The sequence below is a fragment of the Vulpes lagopus genome, chromosome 7, assembly GCF_018345385.1.
Source record: "Vulpes lagopus strain Blue_001 chromosome 7, ASM1834538v1, whole genome shotgun sequence".
Taxonomy (NCBI): Eukaryota; Metazoa; Chordata; class Mammalia; order Carnivora; family Canidae; genus Vulpes; species Vulpes lagopus.
In genome coordinates, this window is record NC_054830.1 from 15395343 (window position 1) to 15413808 (window position 18466).

General features: G+C 55.8%; 1 protein-coding gene across 1 annotated transcript in view; it reads right to left on the minus strand.

Moving 5' to 3' along the window:
• SLC6A20 (solute carrier family 6 member 20) overlaps window positions 1–18466 on the minus strand; it is a 38603-nt gene that overhangs the window by 2545 nt on the left and 17592 nt on the right. The window contains exons 4-10 of the mRNA XM_041763920.1: window positions 14816–15043; window positions 11460–11570; window positions 10302–10543; window positions 9271–9433; window positions 5895–6099; window positions 3948–4107; window positions 924–1089 (exon numbers count right to left, since the gene is read on the minus strand). Coding sequence (XP_041619854.1) covers window positions 924–1089; window positions 3948–4107; window positions 5895–6099; window positions 9271–9433; window positions 10302–10543; window positions 11460–11570; window positions 14816–15043 — 1275 coding nt within the window. The remainder of the gene's footprint in view (window positions 1–923; window positions 1090–3947; window positions 4108–5894; window positions 6100–9270; window positions 9434–10301; window positions 10544–11459; window positions 11571–14815; window positions 15044–18466) is intronic.

The following is an 18466-nucleotide window of genomic DNA, read 5'->3' on the forward strand; positions in this document are numbered from 1 at the left end:
GCTTCATCTTGAGTCTGTTGCATATAAGAAATAATTGGAGCCTGTATTCTATGTATCTTTTCTCATTTCACTTTTCGACTGGTTCACTGGCCTTGCATTTTATGAAAGTGTCAGGCTGCTATGGATTGGGGAAGACACCCCGGCCCCCCCCACCGCCACTGGAACCGGGGTGGGAGCGCCTCCAGCCACCATCAGTTGTGTGCTCGCGTGGAGCTGTGTCCTTCACCCCCCTTCTCTGCACGCCACCATGCACACTGGACACTGAGGGACACGTCCTCTACCCCTGGGCAGATGAGTGCCTGCTGGCCTGAAGTGTTACTGTCCTCACAGCATAAATATTCCCCATGAGAGTGCGTCTGTGTAGGGACAGCCAGGGCTGACCTACAGGCCGAGGGCATCCACGTGGCCGCCCTTGTTCACATAGGGGTGGACACTTGCCCTTCCGGTCAGTGCACGGTGGCTGCCTGGTGCCCTGAGTGAGCCTGTTCTGTCCCAGCTGCACCCAGAGCCACAGCCGCCCAGGATCTGGCCATGCAAGTGCAAGGGCAGGTCCCCTTGGACTCCTGTGGCATCCCTTCCAGGGCCCGGGCTCCGGGCTCCCTCTGCCTTTCCCGAGGAGGCCTAAGTGGTCAGAGGGCCTGCGGCCGAGGAAGAGGGTGCTGCCCAGGCGGGAACCAGTCCCAGCAAGAGGCCTTCTGGCCGCCGGCACAGGTCCCCTGGGAAGTTCCCATTCTCTTTCCCAGAGCGCATGTTGGAAAACTCAAAGCCCACTTGCTGCTGTCCTGGGCTGAGTAAATACCCGGGTGATGCTTCCGTGTTGAGACAAATAACCTGCCCACACCGGGGAAATGGTTCTTTGGTTTCAGAAAACTGAAAGCTGGTGCTTGAGAGCGAGCGCCGGGGAGCCCTGAGACAGAGGGTACCTGGGAGGCGTCCCAGGCTTGGTACTTCAGGGTCCCCGTGAGGATGTAGTCAGTCAGGTAGAAGACAAAGAGGCTGATGATGAGCAGCGGGCTGACGCCGGCCCAGATGACCTTCCAGTACCAGTTCAGAGTGCGGCCAGTCATGGCCTTGAGGTCACTTTCAAATCTATTTGGAAAATGGGGAGAAAGCCTGGATTATCCATGCTGTTGGGGTGAGGGGCTTCAGCTTTCATATCCCTGTGGTCCCAGGAAGATTCTGTTCTGAGCACCATCGATGACCTCTTGGGATCCCTCTCTGGTACCTCCTGGGGAGAGGGTGAGGGCAGGGGGTGGAGGAGGGAAAGGGCTGAGGCCGCCGCGGAGCAGTGGAGCAAGGCAATGAACCACCCCATAGTTAGGGGGACGTCTGAGGAGATCTTCCCGGTGCTAAGCACCTTCGGAGGAAGGCGCTGGTGTAGACCAGGGGGCGGCTCCCAGCAGAGGCAGGAAGAAACAGCAATGCGGGACATTTATCAAGCCAGCCATCAACCCTGGGGAGGGGGGTGCCCAAGCTCTGCCCCCCTTCCTCCGTCCTGGTATCAGCGACTCTATACTGCACATAAAAATGCCTCCAGAGGGGAATCTCTTTTGTACCCTGGAACCAGAGCGGGTTTGCTGAGGCAGAGGGGAGAGCCAAACCCAGGAGCAAAGCACTTTGGGCCTGGCCCATTGTGGTGGGCACAGAGAAGCCAGAGCAGCGGTCCCCAAAGGTGGCTGCCCGCAGACACCGCTGTGATGGCCATCGTGTCTGCGGACTGTGTCTTTTTCTTCCCTTTAAACGGAGTCTCTTCCTTAAATTTAGCAATAGTGCAACAGCATCGGTTTTACCGTGGGTGTGACAAGCTACTCATGCTGATACAGACACAAGTAAGTATGGAAAGTGTCTTCAGCACTTTGGGAGATGCCCACCCAGCCATCATCCCATTTAACAGCAGAAGGCAGCAAGGCCCCAGGCTGTGAGGTGACTTGCCTGAGGGCACCCAGGGTAGTTTTAGGCCCAGACCCAGGCCTAAAACCCAGGTTGGTGTACTGCCTCCCATCCAGGGTCTTGAAACTGCCCCCAAGGCGCTCTAGCCTTGGAGAGGGGTGGGGGTGGGGCGGGGTGAGCCCGTCACCAGCTGCAACCACAGCCACCTGCCACACTTGGGCCTGTTTGCATGTCCTGAGTTCCCGCAGAAGCCTGCAGCTTGTCACCTGCTCCCATGCTGCTGCTGACCTGGCTGGCCCCTGGGTTCCAGGCCATGAAGGCTCGTGTCCTTCGTGTGAGTACCTGAGATTTTCAAGATTACACGTGGCAGAAAGGGCTGGGGTTCTCTGCCCCTTCACATCCTCTGCCCCCCACTTTCCTGGATAGAGAAGGTTGGGAAGAGCGAGCTGGCTGCGTGGGTGGGGAAAGGTGACATGGCACTGTTGCTAGGTGTCACTAGATGGCGCTGTCCCCTGGGCAAGCAGAGAGAACTGCTACAAATTATACCCCAGTCTTTGAGATTCACAATTGTCTTCAAGGCTCCAAGAAGTCCAATAGGAAAGAAATCTTGGCTTTAACTTATTATGTCCTGAAATTATTTGATCATAGGAGTCCCTTGGTGTGACAGGAAACCCCAGGGCTTCCCAGACACAGTGGGGAAACGTGGCTCAAGGGGTCTGGTTTCTGGAGTCATGGCTGGTCCTCCCCTCCCCCAACCCCCTCAAACCAGTTTGGAGGATGAGAAAAGACGGAGGATGCGGGGCACGACTTGACACACCTTTGTAATCGGCTCACATCTGAGCAGTGCTTCCCAAAGTGCAGTGTGCCTTGGATCCCTCACGCGTTAAAACGTCGGATCTGATTCAGTGGGCCTGGGTGGGCCCCAGATCTCACATTTTAAACGAGCTCCCTGGAGGCGCCTGGGTGGCTCAGCGGTTGAGCGTCTGCTTTTGGCTCAGGGCCTGATCCCAGATCAAGTCCTGCATTGGGATCCCTGCATGGAGCCTGCTTCTCCCTCTGCCTATGTCTCTGCCTCTCTCTGTCTGTCTCTCATGAATAATAAGATATTTAAAAATAAATAAACAAGCTCCCTGATATCACTGAGGCTGCTACTCTGGAACCACACCTGAAGTAGCAAGGCTGTCTAGACCCGTGGTTGTCAGACTGAGGTCCCCAGACTCCGCCGGGAACCTGTTAGCAGCATGAGTCCTTGGGCAGCTCTCTGCACCTAGGTGATCAGAAGCCCTGGCGTGAGGCCCAGCAGGTCAGAACCGACCGTCCACACTCAGGTTTGGAGTCTGCTCTAGACCAGGGGTCTCAGCCCCACCGCACCTGCCATCGCCTGGGGAGATTTAAAACATTCCAGGGCTGGGATGGAGAACCTGACATCCTGAATCTGCAGCACTTTCTAGGGTGTAAGTTATGCACTGGACTTTGGTCAGCGTGCTCGAAAAATACTGATGTTCACGGATGATCAGAGTGTCTCGTGCCTGGAGGCACGGTTCCCTGCCCGGGTAAGCCGCTGGGGTCCAGCAGGGTCCACGGGCGAATATCCTATAACAAAAAGTAAAAATACAGGAAGTGGAGAGAGGAGGTGTGAGTGGAGGGTGGGACGAAGGCAGAGAACCAGCCGCGCACAAGGACAAGCAATGCCAAGCTGGAAGCTGGAAGCCAGGGGTGGAGTCCTGCGGGAAGGGGCGTGGCCTCCGTGGGGGCGTGGCCCACGACGGGGCGAGGCCTCATCGGGCGGGGCCTCCGTGGGGGCGGGGCTCATCGGGGCCGTGGTCCAGCGGGTGCGGGCGGGGCCCCGTGGGGGCGTGGCCCAAGCGGGCGGGGCCCCGTGGGGCGGGGCCCAAGCAGGGGCGGGGCTCATGGGGGCAGTGGTCCAGCGGGTGCGGGCGGGGCCCCCGTTGGGGCGTGGCCCAAGCAGGGGCGGGCCACCGTGGGGGCGTGGCCCAATCAGGGGCGGGGCTCATCGGGGGCGTGGTCCGGCGGGGGCGGGGGCGGGGCCTCCTCACCTCCTCAGCCCGTACACGTAGCACACAGCGATGGTCTCCACCAGGACGATGAGCAGCAGGGACAGTGTGGCAGCGTAGTCATTGAATATGTCGAACCAGTAGTTGCCGGCCTCCATGGTGAACACCAAGCCGATGACACAGTTGACGAGGCACACCAGACCTGGGCCGCAAGACCACGCGCTCACCAGCCTGAGACGCCCACCCGTCCATCCAGCTTCCTCTGCGGCAGCAGAGCCGCGGACCCCAGGGGGACTGTGCCAGGGACTGGCCTCCCTGCCCGTGGGTGCCACAGGTGCGTGGGTTCAGGGGCGCCAAAGGTGTCCCCGAGGAGGGGTGTCTGCACAAGTCGCTGATGTCAACTCAGGGAGCTGTCCTGCATGCAGGGGGCGTGGAGCTCAGTGGAAAAGAGAAAGTTGTGGGCACTGCTGTCTGGGGGGAAGGGGGGGTCCCACCCAGCCTGTTTGCCCCCAACAAATCAGCCCCGGAGCACACAGATTTGCGCTGGCGGGGCACCCCTCCCAGGACTTCCTAGGGAGGACTCACACCTGGCCAGAGAGGGAGTAGGGAGGGGAGGGGAAGATAGGAATGTTTACCCAGCTCCCGCTACTGTGCCCCAGGCACACGGCGTACATTGGATCTGGTAGTCTGGGGACCCCCTTTCACAGCTGGGGAAGCCAAGGCCCAGAGATATGGAGTAACTTTCCCCACATCCCACAGCATGCAAGTGGTGGAGTCGGGATTCAGACAGAGGCCCCTGTGCCTCCAGAACTGAGGTTCTTGTCCCAGTCTCCTTTGGCTGACCCCCCCGGGGGCCCCATGAAGTTTTTGACTCCGAAGCTCGCACCTGCCCTTCCCAGCGCCACACCATATACCACCAGTCACCAAACCCCAGTGCCATCTTGAGAGGACACATAAGGAGAAGGGGCTACGTGCTGGACACACACGTCACACGCACACGTCATGCGGCTACAGAGGCCAGGCGCAGGGAGGGATGCTCAGCACTAGAGGGTTCTGACAAAGGGTGGGCAGCTCCACATGGGTGGTCGGGATTTTAGGGGATGGGATGAGAACTGGGTGGGATCCGAGAGCTGGGAGAAGGGATGTCCTAGATGCAGTGGGATGGCGTCATCATGGGCAGGGGTGGGGGCCACAGGGTTTCCCCCAGACACAGCCAGGAAGAATGGAGCAGATGGATGGTGGAGTGAAGAAGGGGGGGGGAGATTAGAAAAAAATAGGTTCCTTCCCTAAGAACGCCCCCACCCCACCCCCACCCCCCCGCAGCAGAATGGGAAGGTGCATGGTGGTGGGTGGTCTTACAGGGGATCATTTATCACACAAGCAGGAAAGGGACAGACTTGCAGCCACTTGCCACAACAGGGTGAACTGCATAGAGTTTGGTGAAGACAAGAGATACAAGGAGCACAGACGGTGTGATTTCATTTATAGGAAGTTCAAGAGTGGGGAAAAAAATCCTAAATGGTAGCAGTCAGAGAGAGGTGGTTTTGGGGACAGAGGTCAGCATATGGACTGGGAAAGGGTGGCAAGGGGCTCTCAGGGGCCGTGGGGATGCTCTGTATCTTGACTTGGGTGGTGGTTACTTGGGTAGAAACATGTAAAACTCATTGAGTTTGTGTTTAAGCAATGTACACATGATAATTGTTACACTTCAATTAAAACAAAGACAAAAAAGCAGGTCCTCTCCTAGCCTGAAGAGTTTTGAGCACCACGTTGGTGACTTTGGCCTTTCCCATGGCTGGAATGGAGAAGCAGAGGCAAGGGCGAGTCACACAGACCAGGTCCTTGATGGCCCGGAGGAGAGACCATGGCAGGACCTCTGGGAGGTTGGCACGTCGACGAGCACAGGGTCCTGTGGCAGCTCGCCCATCAGCTGGCACCCCACGCCCGGCCCTCCCGGATCCAGCCTCCTCCACGGATTGGCCCACTCACCGGAGATGGCCTCCTTGGGCAGGTGACGGGAGATGACCTTGCTGTCGGTCAGAGGCGTGAGGATGGCCGCCGTGTTCCCCAGCATGCTCCCAATGCCCAGCATCAGCAGCATCAAGAAGTAGAGCACCGACCATAGCTGCGACACCTCCATGTTTTTAATGGCCTCAGTGTAGACGATGAAAGACAGGCCAGTGCCCTGGACTGCCTGCCCGTGGTAAGAAGACACCGGTTACACACCCAAGGAACGTAGGACTCCTCAAGCACACCCGATGCTAAGCAATTTGGGGGACCCTGGAAGTGGCCATGAGAAGCCAGGTTCTGAGGTTGGCTTTGCCATCTGCAGCCCGGCCCCTCAGGCTTAGTGGGGCTGGGTAGAAGTGGGACCCGTCAGGAGTCCGTGTTGGCAAATGTTCCAAGTCATCTTGGAGTACTGAGCTCCTCTCTCCAGCTCCAACGCACATATGTTCTGGATGAAATACAATAAAACAAGGTTTGGATCATTTCTGCTTCCAGTGTCATGACCACCTAGGTGTTCTGAGTCCTCAGTGGCTGGGAGCCGAGGTGGGCAGGTGGAACCAGAGCAATGGGAGCCAGAATAGTGGGGAGCTGGCCTGGCCGGCGGGCAACCAAAATGACAGGATTTCTCGGTGGCCAGATCCCTGCAGCGATAGCACTGTTGTGGGGATACTGAACTGTGGAAAAGAGCTTGGAGGTCCTGCTTAATGACATACCCTCAAGAGGGATGAAAGAGGTCTTAGGTTCGAGGGTGCCCCCTGGCTATCAGCAGCAGAAGCAAACCCTCCCTGGGGCAAAGCTCCCTTAATTTAGACCTGCAGGACCATCAGAGATGATCAAGCAGTGAGCTTGCAAACAGATGTATAAACCCCAAGATCGGACGCCTGGGTGGCTCAATAATTGAGCATCTGCCTCTGGCTCAGGTTGTGATCCTGGGGTCTGGGATTGAGTCCCACATCGGGCTCCCTGTGGGGAGCCTACTTCTTCCTCTGCCTATGTCTCTGCCTCTCTCTCTGGGTGTCTCATGAATAAATGAACTCTTAAAAAAAAAAAAAGAAAAACGACCCACAGGAAGACAAGCCACTGAGTAAAAAGAGTCAGCAGGAATAATTCCCTCAGAATGGCAGATGTTGGATTGGCAGATTCAGAACATAAGTCAGCTCTGTGGCATACTGATGAGCACAGTGGGATTCTCCAGCTCTGGGTGCAGACATCGGGGGTGAGCATTTGTAGAGAATTCACAAACGGTAACAAAACCTGCTAACGTTGGCTTGCTTTTTATCATTATTATGAGCCCACACATCCTCCACAATGTCAGGGATAGCTATGTGTACGACACTTCCAAAGAAACAAAAGGCAAAATTGCCAAGATAAACATATCAGAAGAAGCTACTAGAATGAAAAGCAAATTTGAGGGAGAAAAAAATCGTGTCTAACAAATTACTGAACCAAAAGGCTCCACCGGCAGCTAAATACCACTTGCAGCTGAAGAGAAAATTAGTGACCTGGGAGGTGTATCCCAGGAATGAATCCATAATGAAGAAAAGGAAAGATAAGAAGGTGGGAAAACATAAAAGAGAAATGAGGGGACATGCAGGGAGGGATGAGAAGATGTAGAAGGAATTCTGGACAGAGAGAAGTATAGGCAACGAGTAAGAGGTAACAGGTATTAATTTTCCAGAACTGGTAAGATACATGGATCCGTGGACCCAGGAAGCCCAACCATGCCCAAACCCACATTGCATAAAGAGAAATACACCCGTGCTTAGATAGCAGAGGGCAGAGTCCAAGGAAAGGGGACAGAGAAATCAGAGAGAGCGCTGGAAGCCAGAGTGCTTTGAAGAAGGACAGGACATTATAAGAGCCTCCATGGAAGCCAGAATCACATGGCAAATATCTCCGAAGTGTGGAGAGAAGATCACTGTGAACCTGGAATGTTCTACGTAGGAGAAACTGTCTTTAAAAAGAGGGGCTGAATATAGATATTTGCACATAGACAAAACCTGAGGCAATGCATCATCAAGGAGCAGGTGCCGTGCACCGGGAACTAATATAGCACTGTATGCTAATTATACTGGAATTAAAATTAAAAGAAAAAAAAACCAACCTGCTATAAAGGGATGCATTTTAAGGGAGGATTAAAAATCCCAGAAGATGTCTGGGTGCCAAAGGAAATGGTGAGCAGGTAAAATGGCAAACGTGCAGGGAAGGGTAGACACAGTCGTATGAAATGACACCTGGGGCAGCCTGGGTGGCTCAGCCGTTCAGCGCCACCTTCGGCCCAGGGCGTGATCCTGGAGACCCGGGATCAAGTCCCATGTCGGGCTCCCTGCATGGAGCCTGCTTCTCCCTCTGCCTGTGTCTCTGCCTCTCTCTGTGTCTCTCATGAATAAATAAATAAAATTAAAAAACAGCAACAACAACACCTGTATCCAGCTTACAGGCTCAAAAGGACAGAGCCGGACACAGACGGTATTTGAAACCAGAGGAATGAGATGAACGTGCTCTACAGTCCTTGTTCTGTTTGGGTGGGACGTCAAGATCTTGTTGAACCTCAGGTGTTGTTAAGTTAAATGTGCATGGAACTAATTCGAGAGAAGAAATTCACTAGATCAGCTCCAAATAGCAGAGAATAAAGCAGCAGGGCGGGGCGGGGGCAGGGGGAATAGAGGGTAAAAACAGGAACAAACGTATAACAAGACAGTCTGAATAAATCCGCAACCACATAATTCTTGGACACTGAGCCAAGCTCAGATGTAAGTGCGGAAAACTCTCAGGGGCCCTAAACAAAAAGGAATTTTGAAATGAAAACACCCACCAGGAGCTGAGGCCCCAAGGGGAGGGATTGAGGCCTCAGAGGCGGGGGCTGGGGGTCAGGCCGGTGTGCACGCAGTTGGCTGCCTACTGCATGCAATGAGCTGATCAATGACAGTGATGCCAACCGAATGCCCGAGAAGGTGGCCCATACTGACAGGTGCTGGTAGACAAGCCACAGGAGAAGGAGCTCCGGGCCCCTATGTTACCAGTTGCTGTGCTTTAAGCTGTTTAGCTACACACTTGGCTGAGGAACCAGACACCACTCGCCACGGCTTCGACAAGAACACACGTGACCCCAGCATGAAGGCCACAGAAGCAGCTACAGGCCTGGGGTCCTCCACTACGGCACCCACTGCCCCAGTCACTTGCAAAGAAGCTGCTGCTACATCGCATGAAAAGCATCTGGGAAATAACACATGGGCTTGACACTAAGGCTGCCTCGAGAATCTTCCTTGGCTTGTGCTTTATTGTGGGAGGCTCTCAAAGGTCCCTGTGGGCGGCTCTCCGCGGAGGGAAGCAAGCCGAGACCCCGCCCGCGCCTTACCGTGGCCAGCTCTGATTGCAAGCTGCAGTTTTTAATTTGTGGGAGCACCTCGCTGTATTTGCTGGGGAAGGCAGACGCCAGGTAGCTCTTCACCTGCTCCAGGTTGCTGGGTGTCAAAAAGCCATCTTCAAGGTCAAAAGAATTGGTCAGCAGCAGAATCACCCTACAGAGCAGAGCACCAGATGGACCTTCGCTGGTTAGCAAGGCCATTGTCACTGAACCCCCTCGAAGCCTGGGTGCCGGGGGTTCCTCCCCATCCGATGGGGCGAGGTCTCTCCAGCAAAGGGAATCTGTTGATCGGTAACCTTTAAAGTCTGGGGTGATTTTGAATGGCTTTGGAAGAGACTCGAGCAGGACCAGAGATGAGAAACCAACCCGCACCCCTCAGCCACCTTCACGTCTGGGCCGACACTGTCCCGAGAGAATGTGATGGAGGGGGGATGCCCTACCCCCGCGCTGTCCTGTGGGGCCCCCAGGGACCCATGAGCGCTTTGAATTGGTGAGTCTCACCGAGAAAACCACTTGAGTTCATTTACATTTAAATGGAAATCAGTTTCAACAAAAATTTAATTCATCGACTTAACTAAGGTCACAGCTGCTTCGATTCATTAAAATTGAATCAACGAATTTAATGAAGTGAATTTTTAAAGATTCACTTCATGATGTCAATCAATCTCCATTTAAATCTGTAGGTAGCCACTTGTGGCCAGTGACTCACTCCCCTGTGGGACAGTGATGGACATGGATGAGGTTTGTCGTCTTTTGGGTAAGGGGGATGCAGGGAGTGGGTTCTGGGACCTCCATGGCTCACCCAGAGAGCACTTGATGGGCTAGAAGAAACTACGGTTTGTCTGTTGAACTGCCCTCAGTCCCCAGGCCAGGTGCCTGGGTTGGGGCCCCAGGTGGAGGGCTGTGAAGCTGGTGGCCTTTGCCCCGCCCCCTTGCCTTCCCGGCACCCATCTCTTTCCAGGCAGACCTAGGAGCTTGGGGGAACGCAACCCCCCAACCTGAGGCCCAGGGCGTGGGCTTACTTGTCCAGGCAGCTCTCGTAGTTGAAGGTGGCTTTGAAGCCATAGATGGAGAAGGTCACGATGCTGGCGAAGATGGAGGTGGAGCTGTTGATGAGGGACACGATGATGGCGTGCTTCTGGCAGTTGTTGGACGGCTGGTTGTAGCTGGCGAAGGCGATCAGGCTGCCGAAGCCCAGGCCCAGGGAGAAGAAGATCTGGGTGGCTGCGTTGATCCAGGCCTTGGGGTTGGCCAGCTGCTCCAACTGCAAAGCCCACAGGGGACGGGGCCAGTGAGCCACCTCTGTGACCGACGGGCAGGGGCAGGAGGCGCAGAGAGGGGACCGAGAGGGCGTGCCAGGGGCCTGGGCCACAGCCCAGCTCTCCTGGCCCCCGGGTTCCCGTCCGCTCCCCAGCAGCTGAAGCGCACGCATCACTCAGGCCCGATGCTCCCCAGCACCTTTCCCAGCCGACGTGTGCAATTGCAAGAAGCGGAGTGAAGTCGTTTAAACGGGTGCCGAGCCCCTGACCGTGAGCAGCAGGCCTGCGCCTGGAGGGACAGAGGTGGTGCGGCCTGGTCTGGAGGTCTCTGTCTGGGTTGATGCTGGGGGCCATGTGGAATGTGGGGAACATTCGGGGGGGGGGGGTGCTGCCACAGTCCTTTTGTTTCTAGGGGCCGGATTTGCTAAATGAAGAGCTCCTTTTGTCCCAAAGGCAACAGTGCCCCTGCCTCCCGTCTCCACACCCCCTGCTGCTGGATGAGCATTGGCTGTGGGGTGCCGGGGAGCACAGAATACCCTGCGGAGTGTGGATTCTTCCCTGTAGGGAAGGGGTACGTGGAGGTGCACAGCCAGGAAAGACAGGTGGTTGGGGCATGAATCACGTAGTCCACAGGCTGCCAGGAGGGTGCGAGCTGCGAGTGGATGGGCCAGGAGACCAGACCTGGGGCTGTGGTAGTGGTCGGTCGGGGCGCAGGGAGGACAAGGAGGAGGAGTCAACAAAAGAGTCAGTGCCCCAGAATGAACGGGGTTTGGGGCCGGCCTGGTTGAGGAGGTCACCCAGCGCCCATGGGCAATCCACTCTGCTGCCCCAGCCTGGTGGGCTCCCACCCACCTCCCTGGGTCTTCCCCTCTTTCCACCCATCTTTGGAATATGGCAGGTCCCCTTCCCTCCAGCCGGTACCTTGGGGGTAAACATGTAGGACAGGCCGTTGGTGGCTCCGTGGAGCGTGAGGCCCCTGACCAGGTAGATGAGGAGCACGCAGTAAGGCAGCGACGCGGTGAAGTACACCACCTGCGGGCACCAGGGGGCACCAGAGGGCAGAGTCAGCCTCGGAGACGCGGGACCACAGGGCCCCTTGGTCCCTGGGACAGACCCTTGGGCCCCATAGAGCACACGGCACCGGGCTACCGAGTGTGGGCTGGGGAGCTGGGGTGCTGGCATGCATTTCCCCGCCTCCGTAACCACCAGGCAACCTGCTTCCTAGACCAGAGGAAACTGGATCGAGGCCTCTGCCTCCCACCCTCCCTGCACCCGGGCTCTACTGCAGAAAGGATTTGGGTATACCTAGGGCATTGCTAGTTTTAATTGCTAGAAGAGAGACAATGTGAGCAATCCAGGAAGATGAGCCCAAAGAGAAAGCCCACAGCGTGTGTGTGGGGGGGCTGGACCATTTGGGAACCAGATTCCTTCCCCATCGAGCTTCCTAGTGGCCCCCATGCAGCAGAAAGCACCATCACCTACCCCATTTATGGCGTCTTTAAAGAGAAAAAGAAACTCAGGGCCTTGGATCAAGGGCACGTGTCTCCAGAACTGAGACCAGGGAGAAGCTTGGTCATGAGGGCTCGTGAAGGAAAAGTGGTGATGGTGGTGTGGGGATGGTGTCCCTATCAGAAATATGACTGAAATTCAACAATCTGAGCTTGTTTTTTTTTTTTTTTTTTTAATAAAAGGCTTCACTCTTGCGGGCTTTAAAGCTGCACATGAATGGGACTTTTGGTCAATCAGGTCTTCTCGGGAACCCTGGGTGGCGCAGCAGTTTAGCGCCTGCCGTGGGCCCAGGGCGCGATCCTGGAGACCTGGGATCGAATCTCACATCAGGCTCCCGGTGCATGGAGCCTGCTTCTCCCTCTGCCTATGTCTCTGCCTCTCTTTCTCTCTCTCTGTGACTATCATAAATAAATAAAAATTAAAAAAAAATGGGTTGTTGGATAAATGGGTCAAAGCAGCAGTCCTAATTATTAAAAAAAAAAATCAGGTCTTCTCTTCCTTTTTTTTTTTTTTTTTTTTTTTAGGTCTTCTCTTCCTGCTGACATGCATCACAAGCTCAGTGGCATTTTATCCTTGGTTCTCATGGCAGTTTCGGCAAACAGTCTTGTACTTTGGTTTTGCTAACTCTAACTCTTCCACTGCCTTCAAATAGGGACCTCCAAGCGCACGCGTGCCTGTCCAGGACCGGCATCTTTCCTCTGTGTCGACTCGGATGTGCACCAGAGCCTCTTTACGTAAAGCACAGAAATACTTTGCAAAATTCTATCCTGTGAGATAGAATTGCTTGAAGGTCCCTCATGTGGGACATCTGGTTGGAGGCCCACGTCCAGATGGGCTTGGATGGGATCGCACCTGGCCCTCCATTCCTACTGAGGTGTGGCACCATCATCCTGGAAATTCCCAAGGCCACCAGAAGAGCGGTTGTGCCCCGGGCACACAGGCAGAGGTGGGGCCTGCCTGTTATCATTGGTTCTTCACTGAGGTCATCATAACTCGAGAAGAGTCATCAATCCAGCTGACTTGATAAGAAAATAAACCAGGAGTGACATGGAGACAGATGAGGGCAAGGACATCTGACCAATGAGCTGAAGAGGGGTGACCAATGTCCATAACCAGTGGACACATAGGGGGCACTGAGAGCAGGCCCTTGGGGCTTCCTTCCTTCCCCTTAGGTCTGTAAGTTTCCTGGCAGGCTCTCTGGGCTCATTTCTCCTCATCAGGGAAGTCAGACATGTGACCCAGTCTACATCGTTGGGAGGAACCATTTCTGACCAGTCTACAACAACTCTTGGTGGTGGTGGGAGGGGGAGCGGATATTCTAAGAGAAGAGGTGAGGAAATACCACACAGTTTTTAACAGGATTGCTGCCCATACATAAAGCTATTGGGGGCACTTCTGTCTTGGAGAGAGGGTATGGCTTGAGTAGAGGAAATAGTAAGAATAAATAAGAATTCATGGCATGACATGACCTCGTTTCGCACATTTATAAATGACCTAGAAAAGAGGGCCTCGTCACATGTTGAAGCTTACAGATGCTGACCTCAGATGTTTAGTCACGTTCATTAGAATCAAGCAAAGACAAATTGCAAAAAACATTTTTTTTTTTTTTACGAGCATAAAGTATGAGCCAAGCTTCAAGATGGTGGCCATGGGATGAGCATGGTGCTGGGGTCATCACAGGGTGCCTAAAATATCACGAGGAGTTCTGGTCTCGCTGCCTCAAGAGAAACACGGTGGGGCTGGAGGAGGCGACTCAGGTGGTCAAGAGGGTGAGGACAGGTGGCCTCTTAGGATCTTCTGAGGGGAACAGTTGGGGTGAATTATGTCATAAAAGGTGTGGAGAGAGCAAATAAGAGGTAGCATATCAGACAAGGATGGATGTTGGGGAGTCTCAAGAGCAAAGCTGGGTCTGCCCTGGCTCTGCCCTTGCTGGTAGGTGCCCTTGGGCAGGTCCCTTTTTCCCTCTACGCTCCAGTGGGTGGGATAATGAACTCTACTGTGAAGGGCTCCTGCAAGAGGGAACAAGGTGCATGCCCGACCCCCCGGGGATGAGCTAGGAGGAGTGACCACGTATGAGGCAGGACACGCCCTGGGCGGCCAGGCATCTGCTGCAGATCCACAGAGCTGGCAAGTGCTAGAGACATTGCAGGAAGACTGTCTCCATGGGGGCAGATTAAAGAGCATCTCAGCCCCTGCGGGAGTCTAAGCCTGGGAACACACCAGGGAGAGAAGGTCTATAAATCAGGCCTGACAGCTCCGCGGGGTCAGTGACAGCAGCTTAGAGCAAAGGTTCTTGGACTCAGCAGCAGATTAGATTAGATTAGAATCACCCGTGGGAGCTTTTAACTACCCGATGCCCAGGTCCCTTCCCACACCGATTGCTCCAGGACCTCCCGGGGAAGACTGAGACCCCAGAATTCTAGAAGCTCTCTGCATGTCACTGACGTGCAGCTGAATTGGAGAGCCAGCAGCTAAGGGGTCTTGGGGACATCTCCAGCCCAGGGAAAACTTGCTGTTGAGTTGCTCGGTGCCACTTGGGTGGCACGGATTTGGGGCTGGCGGGCACAGACCTGCTCATCCCTTTAGGTAGCTGGGGGAGTCCTCATTTCAAGGCCACAGCTTGGCGCGGCACTGGCCGTGTCGCCTAGGAGTGACTCGTGCCAGCGACGCTGTCGGCGCCCTGCTCCCCAGCACGGCTTCCGCCCCTCGAGTGCGGGAGGCAGCCCCGTGGCACTGCCCGGGCCCCGGGGGAGGCTCTGCGGTCCCACCTTGCCGGTGGACTCGGTGCCCCGCAGGATGCACAAGTACACGACGAGCCAGGCCAGCACGAGGCAGAGCGCCGGCTCCCACTGCACGCGCCCGCTGTCCTGGATGGACGGGGAGATGTTGAGGGTCTTCCTGTACCAGAAGTACTGCGTGGAGGACGCCTTCTCACACTCCTCGTCGTAGCCCGTGCGGTTGTGGTTCAGCGGGCACACGGACCACGGCAGGGGATCCTTTGGGATCAAAAGAAGCATTACACGGACAGGTGAGGGCGGAGGCCGAAGGGCAGGGTGGGGAGGATGGGCACGGCCCCGATGGGAGGGTGCTGGTCCCCAAAGCACAGGGGCCCGAGTACCTGAAGGCAGACAGGGAATGGGAGGGTTGGTCAGGGGCACAGATGGGGCGTGGGGGGGGGGAGAGGTGGGCGGAGGGCTCCACACACAGTGCCACCCTACAGGTGTTCGTTGAGGATGACCTCGCTCTATCATGGGTCCAAAGCCTGGATCAAAAGGACAATGGCCAGGCCATCTATGCGAACAGAACCCACAATGTCTGCAGCAAGGAGCCCAGGGGGCTCCAACCACGGCGTCTGCAGTAACCACCCCAGTGTGGGTGGGCCCTGGTCAGGGACCACCAGCTTCCCTCACTTGTGTGCTCCCCAGCTCCAGACCAACTGGGGAAGGCCAAAGATGCTCCCCTCATCACGTGGCTAGCACACCCACCGTCTCCCACACCTTCCAATTGGGGCACACTGGGGGCCTTCCCTCTGCCTCACACTTGCCCACCCCTCTGCCTGCCCCGGGGTCTGTGCCAAAGGCAAGTGGTAGGGAGCTCCGGATAAATAGCATTTGGGTGGACTCTGCTTATTTCCACACATTCTAGCAAGTCCTGGCTTGAATAAGACTTGGGTCCTGCCCTAACTGGTGGTGGAGACAGGCCTCTCCCACGAGGGACTCTGGGTTTAAAGAGTCAGGTGGGGATGAGGCACAGCCTTCCTGCAGCCTTCTTGTGCCCCTAAGGCGGAGTCTGGCACCGCTGACTTCGTTTGAGCCTGGGTCAAGCTATACCTGAAGCAGTGCCACTCCCGGACTCTGCAGATAGAGCCAGGAAGAGCCTCTTCTGCTTCAGCTGGTTTGAACTGGGTTCTCCATCACTTTGGAACACAGGAGCCTAAGGATGTGCGTGCCCAAGGACCGTGGCCCAAGGCCAAGTGCTCATACAGGTACGAGCTGAAGGAGGGAGGGCAGTGGATTTAATTCTGGCTCCGGAGTGGGCGGGGGGGTGGTTAGGAGTCCCACCTCTGCTCCACCAGGCCCCACATCAATCACTTCTGGTTATGTCAGGGTCCCATAAGCTCAGATTTCATTCGACAAAAGTTCTCCATGGACAGAAGCAAGTCCTCGCCCGCTGGGTTCCATCTGTGCATTTCATAGGAAGCAGATGCCACCGAGGGGCCAGGGCCGCTCTGCCACTGAGCAGCTGGAGCTCAGGTTTGAGTCCACCTGGAAAACGCTCCAGGGGACACTGTGTGGGTGGGACCCCGGCAGCAATCGGTGGTCTTTGCCCGTTGGAATGAGTGGATTTCCAGCTTCAACGTGGAATTACTTCCAAAGACAGCCACCAATGGTTCCTTCCATTGAAAAGTGGCATCTATGGCCCCTCCCCGTGACTCCCGGTTGCCTGGGATTTGCTTTGACCAGGAGAATGCAGCGAAATGGGGACGCCTGGGTGGCTCAGCAGTTAAGCATCTGCCTTCGGCCCAGGGCGTAATCCTGGAGACCCGGGATCGAGTCCCACATCGGGCTCCCTGCATGGAGCCTGCTTCTCCCTCTGCTTATGTCTCTGCCTCTCTGTGTGTGTGTGTATCTCTCATGAATGAATAAATAAAATCTTAAAAAAAAAAAGAAAAGAAAATGCAGGGAAGTGATGCCTTGCTCTTTCCTGGCCGGGGCTTCCTGGGGCCTTGTGGCAGTCATTGTGGCCCGCCTGGAAACCGGCTGATGTAAGGAACTTCGGGACACACTGCTGAGTGACAGGGACTCATGGAGGGAGTGACTATGCGGAGCCAACTGATGAGGTGCGGGCCACAGCCAGCACCACTCCCCAGGCAGGTGGGAGGGTCCCTTGTGGGCCTGGAGCCCAGTGGAGCTACCCAGCCTACAGGCCCTTGGCCATTCAGCCGGCCAGTGTGGGACTGACTGGTCCCCCCACCGCTGGACCACTGCTGAGGCAGCCTGGCCCGGCCTGGTTTCAGCCTTGGCTATGGGATTGAATCCCCTGGGGGAAGGGACGCTTTAAAAAATATTTTAAAAATACGGTGCCCAGGCTGCACCCCCTGGGACTCTGGTTTCATTGGTCTGGGGTGGGGCCTGGGCACGGGAGTTTTGAGCACTCCCTGGGGGATCCAGTGCAGAGCCAGGGTGAAGAGGCTTTAGCCTGTATGTAAGGGTTGATTAACCTGCCCATTTCCAGGTACCCGGCCTCCCCTCCTCTGTCTGAATCAGTGGGTCAGGCTGGGGTCATTGCATCTGCATTTCTATTAGCCTCCCCCCCACCCCCAGGGAAGGTTAGACAGGAAGCTGGGAATACTGCCTGGTAGTGGGATAGACAGGAGCATGGCCCCTGAGGCCAAGCTCTGAGCTACTCAGCTCCCCTCTGCCTCAGGCACTCCAGGGCACCCCACATCACAGGGCGGTGGTGATGGTTCCTAGGTGATTACTTCTAATGTGCTTGCAACTATGCCTGGCTCAGAGCAAGTGTGAGTGAGTGCCTACTGCTCATACCGTCTCTGCGTGAACACACAAGAGGTCTCCAGAGCACAGGGAGTGAAGGGGAAGTCCATGCGCCCATGAAGGATGGAACGAATGGACCATTAAGTGATTTTCAGGAATTGCTGGTCCTCATACTTTGGAGAGTTAGAAAAATGTGTCTCATTTCTTGTTTTCACACTATGGAACATGGTCAAACTATTCTGATTTTGCAAAAACAGGACACGTTGCTTCCATCTTTGGAAAACTGTCTTTATACAGATCTGTAACACTGGCGATGTGTCTGGCAACCATTATTTGGGGGTGCTGTTGTGCAGTGCACAACCTGCGCAACTGCACATGACAGCTCCACGCAGAGGAGGAGGAACGGTCACTGGAGTGAAGAATAAGGGCCGCTGCTATTTCTACCCAGAAGGGGGAAGAGAGGCAGGGAGGGCTGTGGAGTCAGGGAGAAGAAGAGGGGCTGCAACTAAGCTCAGAGCAGAGAGTCCTTCCTGTCAGGGACATACACAGGGCATTTTTCAGTGGAGGGACCCGGGTAGGGCTGACTGGGTAGCCAGAGTCGGGCGTGGATATGGCATCTTCCCAGTGTCAATGCCAAGTCCCCGTCATTGAGGTCATTCCTCCAAGAATTCCTGGGGGTGCCAAAGATTCAAGGCTGTGCCCAAGTGTTCCAGAGAGTGGCCTCACAGGTTGGGGGACCCCACAGTCCATGGCCAGCCCTGCCTTGCTTTGGGGGACAGTGTGTATCCTGTGGAGGCCTGGTTCAGGGGCAAGGGCGTGGCACCTGCCCGGTGACCTTCTGTCTGAGACGGGGCTGCTGGAGGGCCAGAGGGGGCAGTGGGCAGGGGGGCCCCGAGAGTGAAGGCAGGCATGGAGGAAAGGCAG